This window comes from Stegostoma tigrinum, chromosome 43 (genome assembly GCF_030684315.1).
Source record: "Stegostoma tigrinum isolate sSteTig4 chromosome 43, sSteTig4.hap1, whole genome shotgun sequence".
Taxonomy (NCBI): Eukaryota; Metazoa; Chordata; class Chondrichthyes; order Orectolobiformes; family Stegostomatidae; genus Stegostoma; species Stegostoma tigrinum.
Genome location: NC_081396.1, coordinates 1,799,299 through 1,813,317, shown reverse-complemented (window position 1 = coordinate 1,813,317; position 14,019 = coordinate 1,799,299). Strand labels below are relative to the sequence as shown.

Genomic DNA, 14,019 nt, shown 5'->3' with positions numbered 1-14,019 from the left:
TTTATTGATGTGTCTGTAAAATACTTCCTTCTTCAGTTTCATGCTCCTTCCTAATTTCATTTCAGAACGGGCATGATAACAATGTGCAAATCAGTGAGGATTAGTCAGTACTCTTGTTGGAGATGTTCATCAGTGGAGCCTTTTAGACATTGAATTGTAGGTCTGCCACCAAATGTCAATTTGTTATCGAAGCTTAGAATTTTACTGTGAACAAGTTTCAGAGATTTCTTGAATCAAGCCGAAAGATTTCTGATTGAGCCTTAAATGGAACACGGCAGCCCCTCAAATCAGCACCGTTATCCAAAATATTAAGCTCCAACCACTTACAGGGCTGTTAATGTCATCAGAAACAAATCAAATATTTTCATAGGATTTTTCCTGCATGTGATTAACATGGGCAATAGCATCAAAATCAAAACCCTACCTTCACTTATGAACTCGCCGATATATCTGCAGGAATCACAACTCAGTGAATCCATCCCTACATACTGAACAGGGGAACAGCTTCTCCCAGTTTGAATGTGTTAGTGTACAGAAGGGATCTGAAGGGGTCCTGCACCCAAAATGTTCACTATGATTCTCTCTCCACAGATGCTGCGAGACCCGCTGAGTTCTCCAGCAGTTTTTATTTTTGATTTGGATAACTCCCTGTCTGAAACTCTTTCAAGGTGAGAGTGGTTCGTTTGGTTCTCCTTAATGTGAACTCGGTGGTGTGGCAGGAGAGCAAACAACTGAGTGAATCCCTTCCCACAAATAGGGAAGATGAACAGTCTGTCCACTGTATCAACCCCCTGGTGTCCAACCACGTCGATTGATTAAATCAATCCTTTCCTCGACACGGGGCAGCGAACAGAATCTCCCCTGTGTGAATTTGTTGGGGTGCAGTGCTGTGGATGAGATGTTGAATTTCTTCCCACAGTAAATGTAATTAAAAGGCCTCTCCTCAGTGTGAACTCACTGGTGTGACATCAGGGAGATGCTGAGTAAATCTCTTCCTGTATACTGAACAGACGAACGGCTACTCCAGTGTAACTGCATCAACGGTTTCCCAGCCAATACAAAGAAGTGAATCCTTTATGTCAGTGCTCACACTTCTATGGTTTCTCCATGGTGCCAGTGTTTCTGTGTCAGGCTGGACAACCATTGACCACCCACCTCCCCCACCCCCCCACCACCCCCACACACATTCAACACGAGTACTGTGTTTCCCGCTGTGAGTGGTGAGATGATTTTTTTCAAGCTGTGTAACTGGTTAAAGCTCTTTCCACAGTCAGTGCTGCCCTGGAACCCTCTAACTCAGATAATCACTAAGATACACACAATCTCTGATACTTGACTCGTTCTTAGACATACAGAACAAACATTTCTCTTTCCACATTTAAAGACCAGTTCTGATGGATCAAGTGGTTCTGTTAATGTTTGACTCGATTTCATTGAATTTCCAAACTGTGAACCCTCCATTCCTAATATCCTGTAAAGTTTATTCAAGTCAACAGTCTCAGTTCAGCATGGAAATTTAGAAGAGACCATTTCAGTTTTTCTGGAAACATTTTTCCTCCCTTGTTCTCGAAAAGCTGTGAATCCCAGTCCTACACAGTCTCCCTTACAGACAAGGAGAGACACAAACAATTATGAGGTTTTGTAGCTGAGTTTCTGTGTGCACTACTAATACAGCATCTGTAGTACAGCGCAATTCTCTGACTAAAAATAAGCTGTACTTTTGGCTTTGTTTTCAGTCTGGACCAATCGCTGACCTTGCTGTCTGACCTTGTGTACAGACAAATTGTTTCCATATCTGCAGGGGTCATCAGGGATAAAAAAAAAGTACCAAACCAAGTGAAGGATTATATACAGTCATCTTTCACTCGATTCTTAACTCTGAAACTGTCGGGTGTGGTGCGTCAGACTCCACAACATATGACAAAAATGACAAGACCAGACTGAAAAATTGCTTGGTCAAAGCATTTGTTGTAATCCCTTCTACAACCTTGGCTTCTGTGAATGTGACAGCTTTTGTGTTAAAAATGTCATGAAGCAAGAAGGTAAAAACAACAGAATCTAACACCTGCGGCCCTTCTTTTGTAATTATTTCATGGTGTAAGGAAGTCGTTGGGTGAGCTAGCATTTATTGTCCAACCCTCATTGCTGTTGAGAAGATGATGGTGAACTGTCTTGAACTGCTTCTGTCCATGGGACACGAGGGTTCACTTGTGAATTCGCTCGTGTGTCTTTAGGTTGACGGATTGAGTGAATCCCTTCCCACACACGGAGCAGGTGAATGGTCTCTCCCTAGAGTGAACTCGCTGGTGTACAATGAGGGTGGATTTCCGTCTGAAATCCTTCCCACAGGAAATGCAGCTGAAAGGCTTCTCTCCAGTGTGAACTCGCTGGTGTGTTAACAGGTTGATCTTCTGAGCAAACCCCTTGCCACACTCTGAGCAGGTGAACGGTTTCTCCCCACTGTGAATTCGTTGGTGTATGAGCAAGCTGGCTGACCGAGTGAATCCCTGCCCACATTCAGAGCAGGTGAATGGTTTCTCCCCGCTGTGAATTCTCTGGTGCGTCGACACATGGGCTCTCTGAGCAAACCCCTTGCCACACAAGGGGCACGTGAATGGTCTCTCTCCAGTGTGAACTCGCTGGTGGATCCGCAGTTTGGATGACTGAGTGAATCCCTTCCCACACAAGGAGCAAACAAATGGCCTCTCCCTGGTGTGAGTGAATTGGTGCACAATGAGAACAGAAGAATGTCTGAACCTCTTACCACAGGAGGTGCAGCTGAAAGGTTTCTGCTCAGTGTGAATTCGCTGGTGTGACTGAAGGCCAGATGAACGAGTGAATCTCTTCCCACACACAGAGCAGATGAATGGCTTTTCCCCAGTGTGAACTCGCTGGTGTTTATTCAGTTCAGATGAAGATCTGAACCTCTTTGTACAATAGGTGCAGCTGAATGGCCTCTCCTCAGTATGAATTCGCTGGTGTGCGACAAGTTTGTTTGACTCAATAAATCCTTTCCCACACATGGAGCAGGTGAATGGCTTCTCCCCAGTGTGAATGCGTTGATGGATTTCCAGCCGGGATGGATATTTGAAACCCTTCCCACAGTCCCCACATTTCCACAATTTCTCCATGGTGTAGGCAGATTTATATCTCTGGGTGAATGATCAGTTGAAACTTGCCCATGCATAGACTGCACCTACAGTCTCTCCCTGCTCAAACGGTGATTTTGTTTTTGAACTGTGTGAATGGTTGAAGTTCCTTTCACAGTCTGTGCATTGGAACACTCACTTCTGATGTGTTTGTCTCGGTGCTGATATTTGTATTCTTTCCCCCAAGAGACAAAACAAATGTTTCTCCTTCAATAGTCAATGGCTGGCCACATTCAGATCATGATGAATTGAGTGATTCTGTCGAACCTTGACAGGACGTTCTGGTAAGTTTGCATATCTCTGCAGTTTCTTCCCCTGGGAAAACAAATGACAAGGTCAGTCAAACGACAGAAGCTGAAAACAGACAATTCCTCTTTCTGTGGAGCACATTTTCCTCTCTTGTTTCTCCGAGACTGTTGGTGAAACCACTCCACCCAGTTTCCAGAGTTTTCTCCCTTAACAGAGATCAGCTCCTCATCGAAACAAGGACAGGATTTATGCAACTAAAGGTAGGGAAGTGGCTAATGCTGTAGCACAGAGAGACCCAGGGGTTCAGGTGCATAATTCTTTGAAATGTATCATATGTACACAGGGTGGTTAACAAGGCATTAAGCATGCTTGCCTTCATTGCTTAGGCCTTTGAGTTTAGGACTTTCGGACATCATGTTTACGTTATACAGAATGTTTCTGAGTCATCTTCTGGAGTTCTGGCTGCTCTAATATACAAAGGACATTATTAATTTGTATGGGCTTCAGAAAAGATTTACTAGGATGTTGAGAATGTAGAGTTTGAGTTACAAAAATAGGCTGAGACTTTTTTCACTGAAGCGGAGAGGTTGAAGGATTGACTTTATTGAGGTTTATAAAATCATAAGGCGAACAGATAAGGTGAATAGCAAGGGTCTTTTGCCTTGGATGGAGAAAGCCAGAAGTAGAGGGCATATTTTAAGGTGAGGAGAGAAAGTTTTAAATTGGACATGAGTGGAAACTTTTCTCCCCCCCCAGAGGATGGTTCCTGTGTGGAATGAACTGCCAGAGGAAGTGATGGATGCAGGTACAGTTACAACATTTAAAAGACATCTGGATTACTTCATGAATAGGACGAGTTTGGAGGGCTGTGGCCCACACGCAGACAAGTGGGACTAATTTAATTTGGGAACTTGGTTGGCGGCCAAATGCTGACACATTAATTTAGGTATCTGGTCTATTTCTCAGCTGCATGACTCTATAACACAAGATTCTCCCCATAGTGGAATTATTATTATTTTCTTCCTCCTCTCATATCCCCAGTTGTCAGCCATCCTTCACATGCTGTCCTAGGATCTGACCCATTGCGTTTACCACCTACACGTCATGTCCAATAAATATTCTGCAAAAAGAAATTTAATAAAAAGAAACTGTAAATTCAGCACATAAATTAGGAAGAAAGAAAAAGTGAGAAAACAGGTTTGAATGAATTGTTTACATATTCCCCTTTGCCAGCCCCACGTGAAAGTAAAGTTACGCATGCGCCCTGCCGTAGATTGCACGCCCCAGTAAAGATGGCAGCCCTCAATCCGGGCACTGCCCCGCTTTAGGCCTTTTGCTGGTCTGCTTCAAACCAAGGCTTCGAGTCTCCCATTCCGATCAGAAGAATTTCCCACAGTTTATCAAACTTTTCAATCCACTCGCGGTCTGACACACTCGGCTTATTCTCACCTTTTACCGGCTCAGCCCGAGACCTCAGCGAAAACGACACTGCCCTCCGCACGGAGAGACGGACGTGGCCGGTTGTCACGTGGCCGGCGGTCCTTCACGTTGATTCGTTGGAGGACCAGCTGCATTCTCTCGGTCCTCCAGACCCGCCCCCTTTCCTGGAGAACGAGGTGTGGAGCTGGATGAACGCGGCAGGCGAAGCAGCATCAGAAGAGCACGAAAACTGACATTTTGGGCCCAGACCCTTCTTCTGAAATGGGCGAGGGAAAGGGGGTTCTGAAATAATTAGGGAGAGGCGGATAGAAGATAGGTAGAGAAGAAGATAGGTGGAGAGGAGAGAGACAGGTCAAAGACTCGGGGATGAAGCCAGTAGAGGAGAGTATAGGTGGGGAGGTGGAGAGGGGCTAGGTCAGTCCAGGAGGATGGACAGATCAGGGGGGCGGGAAGAGGTTAGTAGGTAGGAGATGGAGGTGCGGCTTGAGGTGGGAGGAGGGGATAGGTGAGAGGAAGAACAGGTTAGGGAAGCAGAGACAGGCTGGGCTGGTTTTGTGATGCGGTGGGGGAAGGGGAGATTGTGAAGCTTGTGAAGTCCACATTGATACCTTTGGGCTGCAGGGTTCCCAAGCGGAATATGAGTTCCTGTTCCTGCAATCTTAGGGTGGCATCATTGTGGCACTGCAGGAGGCCCAGGATGGACATGTCGTCTGAGGAATGGGAGGGGTAGTTAAAATGGTTCGCGACTGGGAGGTGCAGTTGTTTATTGCGAACAGAGCGGAGGTGTTCTGCAAAGTGGTCCCCAAGCCTCCGCTTGTTTACCCCAATAGAGAGGAAGCCACACGGGGTACAATGGATGCAGTATACCACATTGGCAGATGTGCAGGTGAACATCTGCTTAATATGGAAAGTCATCTTGGGGCCTGGGATGGGGCGGAGGGAGGAGGTGAGGGGGCAAGTGTAGCACTTCCTGTGGTTGCAGGGGAAGGTGCCGGGTGTGGTGGGGTTGGAGGAGAGTGTGGAGCGGACAAGGGAGTCACGGAGAGAGTGGTCTCTCCAGAAGCCAGACAAGGGTGGGGATGGAAAAATGTCTTGGGTGGTGGGGTCAGATTGTAGATGGTGGAAGTGTCGGAGGATGATGTGTTGTATCCAGAGGTTGGTGGGGTGGTACGTGAGAATGAGGGGGATCCTCTTGCGGCAGTTGTGGCGGGGGCAGGGTGTGAGGGATGTGTTGCGGAAAATGTGGGAGACGCGGCCAAGGGCGTTCTCGACCACTGCGGGGGGAAAGTTGTGGTCCTTGAAGAACGTGGACATCTGGGATGTGCGGGAGTGGAATGCCTCATCCTGCGAGCAGATGTGGCGGAGGCGGAGGAATTAGGAATGGGGGATGGAAATTCTGCAGGAGGGTGGCTGGGAGGAGGTGTATTTTAGGTAGCTGTGGGAGTCAGTGGGCTTGAAATGGACATCAGTTTCTAGCTGGTTACCTGAGATAGAGACTGAGAGGTCCAGGAAGGTGAGGGATGTGTTGGAGATGGCCCAGGTGAACTTGAGGTTGGGGTGGAAGGTGTTGGTGAAGTGGATGAACTGTTCAAGCTCCTCTAGGGAGCAACAGGCGGTGCAGATACAGTCATCAATTTAAGAGGTGAGAGGATGAGGTGGGGTTGGGGCCTGTGTAGGTGCAGGTGAAGGTGCCGGGTGTGGTGGGGTTGGAGGAGAGTGTGGAGCGGACAAGGGAGTCACGGAGAGAGTGGTCTGAACGTAACCTACAAAGAGGCAGTCATAGCTTGGGCCCATGTGGATACCTATGGCCGTCCCCTTTGACTGTAGGTAGTGGGAGGAATTGAAAGAGAAGTGGGTGAGGATGAGTTTTTCTAAGCGGATGAGGGTGTCAGCAGAGGGGTACTGGTCGGGCCTGCGGGACAGGAAGAAGCAGAGGGCTCTGAGGCCATCTGCATGAGGAATACAGGTGTATAGGGACTAGATGTCAGTGGTGAAAATGAGGTGTAGGGGGCCAGGGAGTTGAAAGTTCTGGGGGTGCTGGAGGGTGTGGGTGGGGTCACGGAGGTAGGTAGGGAGTTCCTGGACCAAAGGGGAGAAAATGGAGTCCAGATAGGTGGAGATGAGTTTGGTGGGCAGGAACAGGCTGAGACAATGCGTTGACCAGGGCAGGCAGGTTTGTGGATTTTGGGAAGGAGATAGAAACGGGCTGAGTGGGATTGGGGAACAGTGAGGTTGGAGGCTGTGGGTGGGACGTCCCCTGAGGTGATGAGGTCATGGATGGTAGTGGAGATGATGGTTTGGTGGTCGGGGGTAGGGTCATGATCAAGGGGACGGTAGGAGGAGAGTTGGCGTTTGGCCTCGGCGATGTAGACGTCAGTGCGCCATACTCACTGCGCCTCCCTTGGCTGCGGGTTTGACGGCGAGGTTGGGGTTGGAGCAGAGGGCTGCCTGTTCTGCAGGGGAGAGGTTGAGGCAGTTAATGTCTTGACGGCATTTGGAGATTTAGAGGATGAGGGTGCGTAGGAGGCCTGGGGTTGGTGTCCAGGAAGAGGACTTGTGTTGGAGGCAGGTGAAGGGGTCAGTGGAGGGAGGGTTAGGCTCCCGGTTAAAGAAGTAAGCATGGAGGCAAAGGTGGCAGAAAAACTGCTTGATGTCCAAACATGACTGGTATTCATTGATGTGTGGGTGGAGGGGGACAAACGTGAGCCCCTTGCTTAGGACTGACTGTTCATCCTCAGTCAGTGGGAGGTCGGGGGGATGGTGAAAATTTGGCAGGGCTCAGTGTGGCTGTCTTCTCTGAGGTTGCTGGCTTTCGAGGTTGTGGGCGGGGTTCTGTCAGCAGTGGGCGGAGTTCTGTCAGCAGTGGGTGGAGTCCCATCGGCGGTGGGAGGAGTGGGGTGGGTGGCGGCAGCAGCAGTGAGGGAGATGTGTGTGGTGTTGGTTTTGGGAGTGGAGGCGGTGACTGCAGCCGCAGTCGTGTTCGCGGTCCCGGAAGTGGTGTGCTCGGCGGTGGCGGATGTGATGTCGTCGGTTGGTTCACTGGCCATGTCCAATGGCGGCGGGTGCATGGTCGGGGAGGTGCAGGGACAGGCTCAGGATTTAGGAAGCGCAGTAATCCTTTTTTGAGGTGGCAGGAGCCAGTGAGTTTGTTGTACTTACGATTTTTGGTATCCAGTAAAGCTGAGTAGAACTGGGTGTTCAGGCTGTGGATCCTGCGGAGGATTAAAAACAGGAGAGGTCCTTTGCAGGTCTGGGAGCTGGGCTGGTTGTGGGATGCAGTAGGGGAAGGGGAGATATTAAAGCTTGTGAAATCCACATTGATACCATTGGGCTGCAGGGTTCCCAAGCGGAATATGAGTTCCTGTTCCTGCAACCTTTGGGTGGCACCATTGTGGCACCGCAGGCTCCCCAGGATTGACATGTCGTCTAAGGAATGGGAGGGAGGAGTTGAAATGCTTTGTGACTGGGAGGTGCAGTTGTTTATTGCGAACCGAGCATAGGTGTTCTGCAAAGCAGTCCCCAAGCCTCCGCTTGGTTTCCCCGATGTAGAGGAGGCCACAGCGAGTACAGCGGATGCAGTGTGTGCAGGTGAACATCTGCTTGATGTGGAAAGTCTTCTTGGGACCTGGGATGGGGGTGAGGGAGGAGGTGTGGGGGCAAGTGTAGCACTTCTTGCGGTTGCAGGGAAAAGTGCCAGGTGTCGTGAGGCTGGAGGGGAGTGTGGAGCGAACAAGGGAGTGGTGGAGAGAGTGGTCCCTCCGGAAAGCAGACAAGGATGGGGATGGAAAAATGTCTTGAGTGGTGGGGTCGGATTGCAGATGGCGGAAGTGTCATCGGATGATGCATTGGATCCGGAGGTTGGTGGGGTGGTACGTGAGGACGAGCGTGATTCTTTTTTGGTTGTTATGGTGGGGAGGTGGTGTGAGGGATGAGTTGCGGCAAATGCTGAAGACACGGTCGAGGGTGTTCTTGACCATTGCGGGGGGGACGTTGCAGTCCTTGAACAGCAAGGACATATGACATGTATGGGAGTGCAATGCCTCATTCTGGGAGCAGATGCGGCAGAGGCGATGGAATTGTGAATAGGGGATGGCATTTTTGCAGGAAGGTGGGTGGGAGGAAGTGTATTCTGGGTGGCTGTGGGAGTCATTGGGCTTGAAATGGATATTGGTTTCTAGGTGATTGCCTAAGATTAAGACAGTGAGGTCCAGGAAGGTGAACGAGATAGTCTAGGTGAACTTAAGGTTGGGGTGGAAGGTGTTGGTGAAGTGGATGAACTGTTCGAGCTCCTCATGGGAGGACAAAGCAGTGCGGATACAGTCATCAATTTAAGAGGTGAGAGGAGGAGGTGTGGTTTTAGGCCAGTGTAGGTACGGAAGAGGTGTTGTTCCACATAACCTACAAAGAGGCAGGCATAGCTTGGGCCCATGTGGGTACCCATGGCCGTCCCCTTTGACTGTAGGAAGTGGGAGGAATTGAAAGAGAAGTTGTGGGTGAGAACGAGTTTGGCTAAGCGGATGAGGGTGTCAGCAGAGGGGGACTGGTCGGGCTTGCGGGACAGGAAGAAGTAGAGTGCCTTTAGGCCATCTGCATGGGGAATGCAGGTGTATAGGGACTGCCCCCTGTTCCTGCTTAGATAACAAGCTGTACAGCTGGATGAACAGCAGGCCAAGCGGCATCAGAGGAGCAGGAAAGCTGATGTTTCGGGCCTAGACCCATCTTCAGGAATGGCAAAGGGGAAGGGCGTTCTGAAATCTGAGAGAGGGGGAGGCGGAAAGAAGGTGGATAAAGGAGAAGATAGGTGGAGAGGAGACAGACAGGTCAAAGAGGCAGGAATGGAGCCAGTAGAGGTGAGTGTAGGTGGGAAGGTAGGGAGAGATAGGTCAGTCCAGGGAGGACGGACAGGTCATGGGGGTGGGCTGAGGTTGGTACGTAGGAGATGGTGGGGTGGGGCTTGAGATGGGACGAGGGGATAGGTTGGAGGAAGGACTGGTTAAGGAAACGGGGATGAGCTGGACAGTACTACTTGCCCCAGCAATGTCAGGATTGTGGATCCACCTGCTGAACTGTTGAATCACTTCAGGGCCCACAACACTGGAATGGAAGAAAGTCTTCCTTGATACCCAGTGACTGTTCAAGAGAAAGATAGGGTTTTACAAAATGCACCATTGTTAAGTACAGGATAGACATTCAGAACAAATTGTTCTCGAAGCTGTGAATATACTTTTCAGCCAAGAAGTATATATCACTACGGCCCACAAACTCCATCCTTATCAAAATTTGGACTGTCAGTTCCTCTGACTATCCTCCCGATTTTGCCCAAGATCTCCGTCAGTGCAGATGCAGATTTTTGGGTTCAACTTCACAGTCATTTCCTCTAAGAACTGGGAGCAGGAGAAGGCAATGCAGCCCCTCAAACCAACTCCACCATTTAATAAAATGATGTCCAATTTCAACTTATCCTCAACTGAACTTTCTCTATAACCCTTCAATCCATTACTAATTAAAAATCCGTATCTCTTCATTAAAGATAACTTGATATATTTATTTTTAAGTGTATTTTTGTATAAAATACGGCAAGCAAGTATTGTATAGCGTCACTACTCTCCAGTGCTGTTCTAAAACAGAATATAAATGCAGAAAAATAAAGAAACAAAGAAAACGTGTTCAACTTCACAGTCTTTCTTGTTAAGTGCTCTGCCAACCCCTTCAATGCATCGCCACCGCAGGACCAAAAGTTGTCTTTCTTTCATTGACCCATCACCACTATTTGTCCTTGCTTAACCTTGCCAATGCACGCACAACCAATGTTGCTTGGTCTCATACTAGGCCCAACTCACCTCGGCCACCTCCTCCATGATCCTGTGCTGAACACAAATACCGCAGGGAACCCAAACTTGCCTCCACTGCAACAGCTACAGTACAGCACTGGGTTCGGTCTCATTGATGCAGAAACCACAAGGATCAAAATCTGAAGTCAACTGCCACCACCGCAAGTCCGTGCTGAGTCCGCTTGAGTTTGAGCTGGGTTCACTTTTTGCAACCGATCCATGATCCATATTTTCAATAAGAGGTAAGTAAAGTTAGAGAAAAGAGAGAGAAAAGGAAATGAAAAGAAATGCCAATAGAGCGGACAAGAAGACCTACACCACCAGAACTCAATGTACTGGCATCCACCACATCTTGGGTTGTGAATTACACAGATTCACAAACATTTGAGGTAAGTACAATTTTCCTTATCTCCACTTTAAATCTGACACCCCTCATTCCTCTACTCCTTCACAAATGGTTGTATCTGTATTTCTTATGTCAGAATTCTTTTTGTGTGAAGGGTTGTCTCAGCAAAATCCAATGACGGCCCACACACACACACAGCGTGTCTGAATGGGCATCTTATTCTCACAGCCCTCCAACCTGCATTTTTCATTGAGTTCTCGAAGACATGGTTACAGCGGCTTCGTGGGGGATTACAACCCCCACAATCTCTGATGCTGGTTCCACCCTGCCTGAGAATTGCATTTGCACTGTTGGGCGAGAACCAGGGAACATGCTGCGTCAGAATGCATTCGATTGGCTGAAGATCAAAGGTATACTCTTTTTCTATTGGTCGGTCCGAGGGGTCATTGTGTCACCATGTCCAGTGAATTTGGATTCCCCCAATTGGCATAATGCTGGGCAGAGATGAATGGGAAACAATGGACGACCAAAAACATTTCCCAAGACTCTTCTGTCCAGAATTTGACGGCAAAAAATCCTTTCTTTTAACTTCCTGTTTCCTTTTTTTTTAACCGTATTGCTGTTAAAATGTCAGTCTTACGTCTGTAGTGGGCAAATTATTGGAGAGGATTCTGAAAAATAGAATTTATGATTATTTGGAAAAGCACAGTTTGATTAGAAATAGTCAGCATGGCTTTATGAGGGGCAGGTCATGTCTCTCCAGCCCTGTTGAATTATTTGAGGATGTGACAAAACACATTGATAAAGGCAGAAGAGTGAATGTGGTGTGTATGGATTTTAGCAAGGCATTCAGTAAGGTTCCACATGGTAGGCTCATTCAGAAAATAAGGAGGCATGGGATTCAGGGAAATTTGGCTGTCTGGAATCAAAACTGGCTGTCCAATAGAAGACACAAGGTGGTCGTAGTTGGAAAGTACTCAGCCTGGAGCTCGGTGTTCCACAGGGATCTGTTCTGGGACCTCTGCTCTTTGTGACCTTTATAAATGACTTGGATTAGGAAGTGGAGAGGTGGGTAAGTAATTTTGCCAAATGACATGAAAATTGGTGGAGTTCTGGACAGCATGGAGGGCTGTTGTAGGTTGCAACAGGACATTGACAGGGTGCAGAGCTGGACGAAGAAATGACAGATGGAATTCAACCCAGAAAAGTGTGAGGTGATTCATTTTGGAAGGTCAAACTTGAATGCAGAATACAGGGTTAATGGCAGGAATCTCGGCAGTGTGGAGGAACAGAGGGATCTTGGGATCCACGTCTGTAGGTCCCTCAAAATTGCCACCCAAGTTGATAAAGTTGTAAAGAAGGCGTATGGTGTGTTGGCAGGGGAATTGAGTTAAAAAGCCGGGAGGTTATGCTGCAGCCCTATAAAACTCTGGTTAGACCACTCTTAGAATGTTGTGCTCAGTTCTGGTTGCTTCATTACAGGAAAGATGTGGATGCTTTAGAGAGGGTGCAGATTACCAGGATGCTGCCTGGTCTGGAGGGCCGGTCATTTGAGGAAATGTTGAGGGAACTAGGGCTTTTTTCATTGGAGTGAAGAGGGATGAAAGGTGACATGATAGAGGTGTACAAGATGATGAGGCATAGATAGAGTGGATAGAGACTTTTTCCCAACGCAGAAATGACTGTTATGTGGGGACATAATTTTAAGGTGATTGGAAGAAGGTATTAGGAGATATCAGAGGTAGTTTCTTTACAGAGAGAGTGCTGAGCGTGTGGGATGCGCTGCCAGCAGTGGAGGTGGAGTCAGATACTTAGAGTTTTAAACGACTCTTGGACAGGCAGATGGAGGACAGTAAAATGTAGGGTAAACAGGATAGATTGACCTGAGTAGGATAATAGGTCGGCACAACATCGTGGGATGAAGGGTCTGTATTGTGCTGTACTGTTCTATTCTCTATATTCTGTGCTCTTAAATGTTTGACTTGTAGGAACTGAAGGGAAAGGAAGTGAATCCAGGCAGAGTAGTAGGATAATACCCAAAATGTTGACTGTTCCCTTCCTCCAGATGCTGCTTAGCTTACTATGTTCTTCCAATCTCATATTTGTCTATAGTAGTGAGTATGGATCTGTTTATCAGTACTTTCAGGAGAATGGGGAAGGGGTTCTTGAGGGACAGCAGAGTGAGAATGGTTGGAGAGAGTGTAGGATGGAGGTTTACAGCTTTGGGGGGAAGGGAAAGGAGAAAGTTATCCCAGAGCAACTAGAATTGTAGAGTCATACAGCACTGAAACAGACCCTTTGGTCCAACACAACATGACCCTGAAGACTTCCATTAGGTCACTCTTCAGTCTGCTCTTTTCCAGAACTACCACACGAGCCCACTACCCCAAAACCCCTGATGTTTCTAATAGTGAAATGTGGTCAGTTCTCGTTTTACCATTGTTAATCTGTGCAACATCTTCTCCAGTTCCTGTATTTCCTTTCTCTGACTGGAGATGAGAAATGTTGACCGTATCCCAGTGGAGTTATAACCATGGTTCTGCGCTAATTGACCAGAAGCTCCATGTTTATCTGTTCTATCTCTGTAGATGGAACATTGGCTGCACATATGAGGGGTGTTATGAAGTCCTCAGAGAAGGTAGTTAAGAGTCAACCAAATTACTATGGATCTGGAGTTATATATAGGCAACACCAAGTCAGGACAGCAGAACATTTTCTCTAAAGGGCATTAATGAGTCCAATTTTTAAAAAAAGCTACACAGTTATGCCATTAGACTCGTCTTTAATTCAAATTATACCAGCTGCTGTGATGGAATTCGAACCACCCAGTGCCAAGGACCTTAACCTGGGTTTACTATGAGGCCCAAGACATTATGACTAGGCCACACAGTGTGCTGCTTGGCTTGGTGGCTTAGAAAGGCAGGAAAGCAGCCAAGGCAGCTGATCAGATTCTCACAAAATAAGTGTCAAATAAGCTCAGGAGCTCTTGTTGTTGGAGGTGAGG

General features: G+C 47.8%; 1 protein-coding gene across 1 annotated transcript; it reads right to left on the bottom strand.

Moving 5' to 3' along the window:
* Nucleotides 1-1,158: 1,158 nt before the first annotated feature.
* On the bottom strand, nucleotides 1,159-4,934 carry LOC125449107 (zinc finger protein 229-like). The gene is made up of 2 exons (XM_048524748.2): nucleotides 4,848-4,934; nucleotides 1,159-3,464 (listed from the first exon to the last, which is right to left on the bottom strand). Exon 2 carries the CDS (start codon nucleotides 3,129-3,131, stop codon nucleotides 2,205-2,207), a length of 927 nt encoding a protein of 308 aa, XP_048380705.1. The 5' UTR covers nucleotides 3,132-3,464; nucleotides 4,848-4,934; the 3' UTR covers nucleotides 1,159-2,204.
* Nucleotides 4,935-14,019: the final 9,085 nt, after the last annotated feature.